Raw genomic sequence first — 10,696 nt, forward strand, 5'->3', positions numbered from 1 at the left:
CTCTTTTAAAAAAAGATACGACTGAAACAAAACGGTATGTAGAAGGATTCCTATTCACTTGGGTTCTAATCCCAGCTCAGCCACTTACTGATTAACCTGTTTCCTCATCTGTAAAATGGTATGATGCCAACCTCTCAGGATGATTGAAAACTTAAATTCAAATTAAATGGTATAAGTGGAAAAGTCCCCTAGTACCCAGCACGTCTTCCATAAGGGTTTCCTTTCCTCTTTCTCCTTCCTCTCACCCCTCACTCATACCCTCTGGTCTCTCACTCCGGGGTTATGGCAGACACATGGAACACTAGTCTTGCTATGGGCCAGACAGACCCCATGACAGAAAGCAACTCAGTCATCTGGGGTCCTAAATAACTGAGTGCTTCCTGTGCTCTGTTGGTTCCCACCCAAAACGAATCCAGGATTTCTAATTTTGACATGTGGTGACATTAGCAGAAAGAAATCTTAACTGAAACTGATCTGAAAGTTTTCTTCACTGAAAATTTCAATGATGGTTCTTAAGGAGTTTTTGTCCAGCCATCTGAGGAGAAGTGTGGGTGTTTGTGTAAAGGTCAACAGCAAACCATCAATGGGCTCTTCGATGTTCCTATGTGAGATCCCCTCACCAGACTCTGGTGCTGAGGAAGAACCAGACTGAAATGAGGAACCAAAAATCTTCTGGGCAATTCCCGCCAGGACCTGGCTTTCAGACTCAGGGACTCCAGTACACATGGTTACAAGAAAACAGTTGAATGATTCTGAAGGGTTGTGTCTGCTTCAGTGGTTCTGGAGGGGAGAAGCAGGTCTCAGCATTACTGCCTGCAATGTTGGATTCTGAGCTTGCTTTGCCGTCTTACAAATGGCCTAGCAGCACCTACCTGATAATGTGGGTTGAGGTTTCTGTGAGGGAATGTAGGTAAAACCTGACCCAGTACTGGGCACATGATCAGGACCGTTGCCTTTCCCAGACTTCCACACAGCTCCATCCCTTGCTTCCTTCAGGGAAGATGTCCCCTTGTGGTGAGCCTTCTCTGACTCTCCCCAATCAGCACCATCCTCATGCCCCTTTTGAGTCAATTGCCCTGATTTATTTCTCTCTTGAGCTTGTCTAGCTGCTACATATCAGCTGGAGTTACTTTGGGGGTCATGAGAGCAGGGACTTTATCTGTTTTGTTTATTGTCATATCTGCAGAACTAGGGCCTGGCCCAGAGCAGGTGCTCCCTAAGTACTTGCTGAATGCCTGGCTAGGCCTTAGGAGATGGGATTGATTCTACCTGCTGTGTATTAGACTCATAACCTTTGATTAACCTCCTTGGGCCTCAGGTATAATTTGTACAAAATGGTCATAATACTATCTCCCCAACTTACTTCCCGTAATTACCACAGGTCACGTGACACCCAAATGTAAAGTGTTTTAAGAACCGTAAAAGCTATACAGTTGTTTTTTTCCCCCATGGGGTTGTTTCTCAGGCGCAGCACCTCCTGTGCCTCCTGCGTTGAGTCACGCCCAGGATGGGGCCAGAGTCACTGTGGTAACTGGCTGACACTTGCACTGAGTCACCGCCCCCAACCAGCACACGGTGCCCATTGTCACCGCTGCCCATCTGTGAGGGGGAGGAGGAGGGACGGCAGAGATAGAAGGCAACCTTGCCCATCTCTCGCAAGTCTGTGTGCAAACCGCTCCCCACCCCCCCGCAGGGCACTCTGGGTGCACTTCAGAACCCCTGCCTTTCCTGACCCCTCTGCCTGCCTCCTGCCCTGATCACAGCAGCTCCCCACTGATAACTCGCCAAGAGAGGGAGCTTTCTGCCAGCAAGTGCAGAGTAGGCTAGTTTTCGACAGATAATGTACCTCTCAGAACTCAAAATACAATGGAATATTATTTAACCAGAACAGGTGTGAGGCACTGTTACTGCAACAGAGATGAACCTTAAAAACGTTGTGCTAAATGAAAGAAGCCAGACACAAAGGCCACATATTATATAGCTCCATTTGAAAGAAATGTTCAGAGGCAAATTCATGAAGACAGATTAATGGCTACCAAGAGGTGGGGTAGAGGGAACGGAGAGGGACAGCTAATGGGTTTGGAGTTTCATTTCAGAGTGATGGAAATCTTCCGAAATTATAGTGGCGATGGTTTCACTTCTTTGTGATTATACTACAAACCACTGAATCACACACTTCAAAATGGTAAATTTTATGTCTTTGCAAGAAAAACAACCATAAACCCATGCGGGACAGTTGGGAGATATGACAAGAAACTTTAATGTTTAGCTTTAAAGAAATAAAAACCCAGTCTAGGAAGCCATGAGTCTCCCCTGGTCCCTCCAAAGAAGGGGAAGGCAGTGTGGACAGAGGACTGCCCACAGCACCCCTTCCTTATAGGTGAACCCCAGTAGTGGTCAGCAGGGCAGCACCAACACTTCTAAAGGAGAAAAAATCAGGTGCCCATAGCACCTTAGATACCATGTGCTCTTGTGTATCTCGCTGAGGAATGTGGTGTGCTTTTTAAATAAAGGTTTTCCCTGACTCTAAAAGAAACACACATTCAATTTGGAAAGAATGAAAAATAAAGAAAAACATAATAATCACCTATAATCTCACCATTTGGAGGTTTAATGGTCTGTGTGACCTTTAACACAATGGAAGTGACCTTTTGGGACTCTTCTAAATGCTTTTGATCAAGTGATCCAGCATCCACAGGGCTGGTGTGGGCCCTGGGCTAGGTGCTGGGCACATGAGGGTATGCTAAAGGTCCAGCAGCTGACAAATTTACCCTGGTGACCTGATTTATGCACTGCTCCCAACTTTCCTCTACAGACCCGGACTGTATGCTCTTTGTAAATCTGATCCTTACTTGTGTGTCTCTCTCCAAAATGCTTGGGGACTTGAACAGCTGGTACCACAGCAGTCATAGCAAGAAGCGTGGCTTTGGGGACGCCTTGGCCAGCAGCATGCAGACAGAACATGGAGACAGGGAAGAGGCCCTGTTTACTGTGGCACTCTGGGGCCCTTTTTCCCTCTAGCTCAGTGTTCCTCAGGCTATAGACTTCCAGGCCAACACCTTTCCTGAATTCCTGGCCTACTCCTACCTAAGGTCTCTCCCCTCTCCTTAGGGCTGTGTCTCCCTGAGAGGACCCTAGCTCTGAGGAAAAGTTACCCATATCAGACAACCACCAGTTTCTGGAGCACACGAGTCCAGTGCTCCTCCCTCTGCAGACCAAACCAGCAGTGAAACAGGAGCCCTGCTGATGCTGCCCTGTGCAGGAAAGAGGTCCCCCTGTCCTGGGTAGCAGCGGGTGGGGACAGGTGCAAGTGTAGCCTTCCTGCACAGGGGAGAAGGGGGGTGCAAATCCCCAGCCCTGAACAAAGTCCTCCCTGGTTGCACTGACTGCTCTGAAAGCCATTCTTCATGCTTTGGCAACACTGTCTTTTTCTTTTTTTGTATAATGTATCTTTTACTACTAAACCTAAAGGACTGTGGACCAGTAGCATCAATATCACCTGGCTGATTGTTAGAAATACAGATTTGCTGGCCCCTCCCCAAAGCCCATCTAAGCAGAAACTGCAGTTTAAGAAATACAGATATGGCCTTTATCTTTTACAGCACTTTTAAAGTTCATAGCAAAATGAACATAAAGTACGGACAGTACCCATGTACCCCAGCTCCCATGGGTGCAGCCTCCCCCACTTTCAACATCCCACACCAGAGTGGTACCTTTGTGACAATCAGTGAAGTTACACTGACACATCACTATCACCCAGAGTCCTCAGTTTACGTTATACATCATTCCTGGTGCTGTACATCCTATGGGTTTTGACAACTATATAACCACATGCATCTACCATTACAGTATCATACCCAGTATTTTCACTGCTCTAAACATCCCCTGTGCTACAGGGAACTCTGCTCAATATTCTGTAATAACCTAAATGGCAAAAGGATTTGAAAAAGAATAGACACGTGTATATGTATAACTGACTCACTCTGCTGTACACCTGAAACTAACACAATATTGTTAATCAACTGTACTCCAACATAAAATAAAAGTTTTTTAAAAATCCCCTGTTCTAGAAGCTGCTTTTTAAAGAGTCCTCCAGGTGATTGGTATGTATAATAAAAGTGTGAGCAGCCGTGGCAGAGACTGTGTCACTCCCCTGCTTAAAATCCTTCCATGGCCTTCCAGTCCCCCAAATAACTTCCAGATCCCTGGCCTTCGAGCCCGTAGAGTCTGGTCTCTGTCTCCCTGCTGCCCCAACACTGCCCACCTTCACTTCTTTGCTCCTCCATGTCCCTCACATGCTGCTCCTTCCAGCTTCACCCAGCTCACTCTCACCACCCTCCCCTCTGGCAGGGAAACACCGTGTTTCTTGGTCATACATTTATTTGAGTGATTGATTCATCTTCGTCTTCATGCTAATGACTGTAAATTCCATGAAGGCAAAAGCCAAGTCAATTTTGCTAACAGCTTGTCCCCAGGACCAAGAAGTGTCTTGTACATAAGAAAGGCTCAGCATTTGTTGAATACACAAATGATTAAACCAGAAAATGAGTCCCCCACCCGCTGAGTCATCCTCATCTTTGTGCATTTGTCTGTGCTATGGCTCTGCCCAAGTTCTGCTGCTGCGATCCCCATCCTCCACCATAAAGCCTGCCCGCCTTTCCCAGGTCAGGGGCGCTTACAGTCAGAGCCAGGCACTTCTCTGCTTTTCACTTGCCTGCGATTAATTACTTTTGCCTTCTCCAGCTAACATACTCAAATCTCTCTTTGAGAGCAGGAATCTGAGGCTCAGTTTTTCAAGGTTCATCTTTTACACAGTAGGTGTTCAGACAAAAGAAGCTCATGGTTCCTTTGTTGATCCAGTAGAACAACAATAAAATCTGGCTGTAACTGTATAACAAGGTGCTTTCCAAAATACCTTTCTTTAGCTCAAAGTTCATTTTTTTCTATTTGCCTCTGATTTTTGTGGTATAATCGCTAAAGCCTTAGTTTTAATTTTCTTTTTATGCTTTCTCTCTTTTTTATTGTTTCTTTCTTTCTCCTCACCCCACCTCCACCTCTCTCTTTCTTTCTCTCAGACACACACACACACACACACACACACACACACACACACACACGCTTGCACACACACCACATTTCTAGGAAGCCTGTAAATTTACTTTTAAATCTTTTAAAGCTCATTTAGACTCCCCAGAAGACTCTAGGTTGGGAATGCTGCCTTCAGCTACCCAGAAAAAAAATTGTAACTGTTGGAAATATTACTGTCAAATATATGCAAAATCTGATGCATAAATTGCAAAACTTGAATCATGGTTCTCTTGCTTCAGCAAGTGTAAAATAGCAATTTCAGGACAGAAAATGTATAAATACCTGCATTGTAGTCATCTTTTTGCTACTGTGCCCATCCCCATCTGTTCCCGCCACCCCCCACCCCAACCCGCAAAGTCATTCTGGGTGATGGCTGCAGTTTAAGCAAGCAGAGCTTAAGACAAGATCCTTTGATATTTGGTTCTTTGAAGACTAGGAAACTGTGCAGGAGGCAAAACCTCCTCTTTATTTTGAGGAAACCAGGTGGTATGCTGCTCAGCAGAAAAGCAGATCTTTTATTTGTTCTGCCTTCTAAAAAAGAGTCAGAGCTACCCTGTCAGCAGAATCAGCACCACCCTTCTCAACAGTCCCCCAAATTCAGCACCTGAGCTGGAAAAGGGCTCCAGAAGTCAAAATAACCTTTGTAGGATGCACTTGAAATACCTTTGTAGTAAGTTAAAAGTAACTCAAAATATGATTTGTACTAAATCTGATACTACCTAATGTCAGATGCCAGCATTGACAAAGGGCATTGGCACCTAAAGCATAAAAGTAAATATTAAGAGAAAATTTTAATTTGAAAAAGGTTGTATGTCACCACTACTTTCTTTTCCCCCTTCAACTTGGAAAGATCATGACTGTCCAGTTTTAGAAGCAGAGGCTGTTAGCTGTGTTGTCTCATGGAAATGTAGCTTGGGAAGCAGAGCCCAAGGCCAGTGTGCCCTCGGTGTATCACAAAACGAAAATGAGTGTCTAGTGGAGGAGATCACAACTCTAAGCTGTCCTTCTGAATTGGCTTTTGGTTTTGCTAAAATAACACGGCCCCGCCTTTCCTTTAAGGTCTGTGCTCCTGAGCTGGCTTGGCCACTGGCTTGTTGTGTGATCGAGGACAAGTCCTTTAACCTTTTTGGACCTGTTTTCTCATCCCTAAAATGGACTGAAATACCCTGAATGTCCCTTCCCTCTTGCAGGGCGACAGAAGGAGACAGCCAGAGAACACCATGTCCTTTCTCTTCCAAACCCCCAAGTGGTGGACTCAGTCAAGTTCCTGGAAGTTGCTTACCTGAACAGAAGTGAAAAAGACCAGCAAGGACCAAGAGCTGAGAGAGCCAGAGGCATGGGCGCTTGGGCAGTAGTGTTCCCCACTTCATTGTGTGACCCATGGCTTCTGCTGGTGAGGATGGAAAACAAAAGCAAACAGTTTCAAGCCACGTGAGAGCTGGCACCTCACAGTTTACGCCAGGCAGGGCTGAAGACAATTCAGTTGCCCCCTGCACAGAGGGTTCCTCCTGTGATGTTTGCAAAACACACTGAGGAGACGCTGGTTGGAGTACCTGGGTATCCAGACTCCTAAAATTAAAAGACAGGATTTATCTTCACAACCTGAAAAGGAAAAGAAAAAAGAAAAGTCATCCAGGAAGGGAGATTGGCCCACCATGCGTTGTAAAACCTGTTAGTTTACTGCCTGAAATGAGTCAGGGACTGTAATCTGAGCAACCTCTAAATCACAGCACAATCTTGAGGGAAAAACAAGACTTGACGGACATTTGAGGAAGTGACCCTGCCTTGCACATGTTCCGAGAACCAATCACCGCTCTCCTACTGCTGGGAGATGTTGAAGACTGTTAGAAACAACGAGAACTAAAGGGCCCTGGACACCAGCCAGCCAACCCATGAAAGCTCGGACCCTCTTCAGAACATATCGAGAAACATAGAGCACCAGGGAGGGCGCATTTTGTCCAAGGCAGTACTTAAGTCATGAAACCACTTCTTTCTTACTATATTAACACAGAAAAACAAATGTTTCTGTTTTTAAATGCTTCTACACAAAGACTGTGTCTTAAAGGGGTAGAGGAATTCAATCAATGGAAGAGCGTCAGTAAAAGGGGAAGAGAAAAGACATACGGAAATCATTACTTGGTTATATTATGTACTACAATGTGAGCAAGCTGATTTTTTTTAGAGAATATATTAAACATTAGGAATGAAAATGAAAGCTGTGCTTTGATATGATCCTCTCAGATTCCAACAGAGACCCAGTTTGGGTGCTACCCAGATGTTTGGGACCCGTCTTGGGGAACCACCCCAGGCCTAGTCTGTTGGCCACATCAGATTGTCTTATCAGCCACACTGTATTTTAATCAGAATTAGCCCGGATTCACTTATTCACCAGAATTTTACTGGTTTTGGAAAACTCAGATTCAGCCTGAAAAATTAATATTTTCTACCATCTAGGGCCATAACTGATGCCCAGGCTTTGCTGGTGGCTCAGGCAGTAAAGAATCTGCCTACAATGCAGCACAGGTTCAATCCCTGAGTCGGCAAGATCCCGTAGAGAAGGAAATGGCAACCCACTCCAGAATTTTTGCCTGGAGAATCCCTTGGATGGAGGAGCCTGGCAGGTTACAGTCCATGGGGTCACAAAGAGTCAGTCACGACTGACCAACAGTTTCCACTTTCCTTTCCACCTTCTAGAGTCATAACCCTGATTATGATTCTCCAGTATGTTGGAATAAGAGACCCCCAGAAGGCCCTTTGGGGGAGAAGGATGCATCTTGGAGACATGTTTGTTTAAAAAGCAGTCAGGTTGTTGGTAACTAGATCCACCAAGCTATCCCCAAAATTAAGCTAATCCCCATATTAAGCTAACAATAAATGTACTTACTTGCCAAAGAACAATTCCTCTTGTATTAAAAACCGAAGTATGAGGCTCCACTTCTGAGATGTTCCTTTCTTGCCGTCTTCAAACTAATGGCAAGTCACTCGGTTTTTCTTCGGGTGATATTTCACAGAGGTGGCATTTCCCCTCCCAACTTCCTTTTACTTGATAGAGAACTCTGATGTTCAGAAATATTTAAGTCCAACCAGGGGAAGAGCATAGTGTTCTTTATGTGCAATTTGAGGAAGCTCCCTCTGCTGTCCTGTTTTGTCAGTTCCCTGCAGAAGGTATCGCAGACCGCACAGCCAGTCTCCCTCACCTGCCCCAGCAATGCCTCAGGGTCAAGGGGGAGAGGAAACTGCACTGGGCCACCTGGGGGAGAGGCTAGGAAGGTGCCCCACAGTGGGAGGGGCTGCCCCATCAACTTTGGGGGTAGACAGTATTTGAGCCATAAGCCTGGCTGTTTCTGTGCTTTTTCAAGTTTCATTTCACACCCAGAATTACCCCTCCCTAGTTACAGTCATGCCACGGCAGGAGTGGGCCATCCATCCCATTGGTAGTGGAAACTTTGGGAGAGTGCCTAGCTTACAAGACCACTCTTACCTACACTCCCCCACCCCCACCATCTCTACAGAGTGGCTGGACAGTGTGTCCTACTAGCCACATGGGATAGTAACTCCAGCCAGCCTAGCCTGGCACAGTCACCCTCAGGTAAACAGTGATAGAACCAGAGGGTGAGGTGAGGAAGATTTCAGTCCTCCCCCACCAATTCCCAACCAGCCTGCTACTCCTGTGAAGAGTTCTGGAGCATTTCATGGGAAGGCAGCCAACCCACACTGGTCCAGTAGCTCTCTTTTGCACCCGCGGAAAGTGATAGCCCTTTATCTGGCCCATACCTTTCTTCATTTTCTTCTGGCACTTGAGGGCTCTCTGTTGCTGTCACATCAGATTCCCTGGGAAAGTCTGCACTCAAGCATGTGCAACTTGGAAATACGAGGGACTTAGAACCAGTGGGGCTACTCTTGATCCAAAGGGGCTGGAGGATGATGGATAACTGCTTTCCATTTTCATTACCCAGATGGGGAATTGAGAGAGACATTTCAAGAGGCTTTCCAGAAGGCCCCAGTGAGATGGAGTACCAGTTGCCTGAAGCAGAGGCCAGCATGGTGAGGCACTCTTGTATTGGCCTTTCTTTCTTCCCTGTGTCAAATCACCCTGTCTTATAGCACCAGACTCACATCCCCAGTCATCTGGGGCTTTGTAACTAGCTTTGCTTTCTGGAGAAACTAGGCTTAAGGCAGGAGGGACTTCATGTGGTAGACACACAATGGCTTCCCGTCTAAAATAACCGGGTAAAGTAGAAAGGTGACTCCATTTAGAGGAAAAGAAAGCGACAGGAGATGTGACTATACATGAACGTGATAATGCACTTGGCTTTGCCCCTGAACAAAGTGATCTCTCTAAAATGGTGATTCAGGCTAGCCTCTCTCAGCCTTAGAACTGCTTCACTCTCTTCATGCAGATAAAAGCCAAGCTGAGCTAAAACTGTACCACAGGCAGGGTTGGGCTGGGCCAACTAGGGCTACTGCAAAGTCTTTGCCTATTGAGTACTCAGGGTCCAAGGTGCTAGGACAGCTTTTGTTATTGTTATTTAGGACAGCTTAGGTGCTGAGAAAACCTCTTTCCCACAGTGGACTCTTCTGTTGCCAAAGAAACAAACCCATTTTTGCATTAACAAAAATTTTCAGGAAGTTGTATCTTTTCTAACAACACTGGTTGCAATCTCAGCAATGAAGAGTCACAAGAAGCTCTGACCTCTGTTTCAGGTCAGTTCCTCTGGGCACCTACCTGGCAACCAGCACCCTGATTTCTGCCCTGGACTGTGGCTGCAATGAATTTCAGCCTCTCTGTGGAGCCTCTCTGACTCCAGTTCTCAGGTTTATTTAAATCCATCTGTATAGCCTGCACCCAGAATGGGGTGGCCAGACCTGGGCTCTAAGACTATGGTGCTCCCGAGTGATGCCACACTCTGCTAAAGCTGGTGGTAAAGGCCATCAGTGTGAGAGTGGCAATCTCTTCTTCTTTGTACGCTGTCACATTCTTTCTGATTCATGGAGATGGAAATCACCAGAGTTCTTTAAATGAAAAGAGAAGTGGACATTCAGCGCTAACTCTGATCTAAACTGAGGGCTCTTTCCCTGTTGCCCACTGCCCCTCTCCCTTCTGCATTTGGGGCTCTACTCTCTGCCTGAAAATCCTGACTTCACCATAACTTCCTGCACAGCCTTTCCCATCCTCTCTGCCCATCCAAACATCTTCCTTCCCTAAAGGGGTATTCCAAAAATCACTTCCTCAAGAATCTCTCTTTGGCTCTTCTAATCCCCATCTGCTCTTTCTCTCCTCTGAGCTCCTAATGTCTGTACCACTCCTTTGCCACATCAAGCCAGTTCCCCCAAATTTACTGAACGCCTACTGTATGCCTGGAACCGTATCATGTGCTGTGGCTGCAAAGATGAACAGAATGGGAGAGAGATAAGAACAAGATGGACAGACCCTAACAAAAAGAAACAAACAATCACAGAAAAAGACCAGGGCATTCTGAGTCTGCAAGATGGTGAAAATGCCAACAAAATATTAGGGAGGTATGAGTGGAAAAATGACATGCCACGGCCAGGAATTATCTTCATTATCTTTGCACATGAGCCCAGACCTTTATTGAAATACTACATT

At 45.9% G+C, this 10,696-nt stretch overlaps 1 protein-coding gene across 2 annotated transcripts in view; it reads right to left on the bottom strand.

Moving 5' to 3' along the window:
* Positions 1 to 8,063, bottom strand: part of CD80 (CD80 molecule) — a 30,017-nt gene extending 21,954 nt beyond the window's left edge. Inside the window, exons 1-2 of one of the 2 annotated variants that reach the window (XM_012174077.4) lie at positions 7,973 to 8,063; positions 6,371 to 6,690 (exon numbers count right to left, since the gene is read on the bottom strand). In XM_012174077.4, coding sequence (XP_012029467.1) covers positions 6,371 to 6,470 — 100 coding nt within the window. In that variant the 5' untranslated portion in view covers positions 6,471 to 6,690; positions 7,973 to 8,063. 2 annotated transcript variants of the gene reach the window in all.
* Between the last annotated feature and the right edge of the window lie 2,633 nt (positions 8,064 to 10,696).

This window comes from Ovis aries, chromosome 1, assembly GCF_016772045.2.
Source record: "Ovis aries strain OAR_USU_Benz2616 breed Rambouillet chromosome 1, ARS-UI_Ramb_v3.0, whole genome shotgun sequence".
In the NCBI taxonomy this organism is placed as follows: Eukaryota; Metazoa; Chordata; class Mammalia; order Artiodactyla; family Bovidae; genus Ovis; species Ovis aries.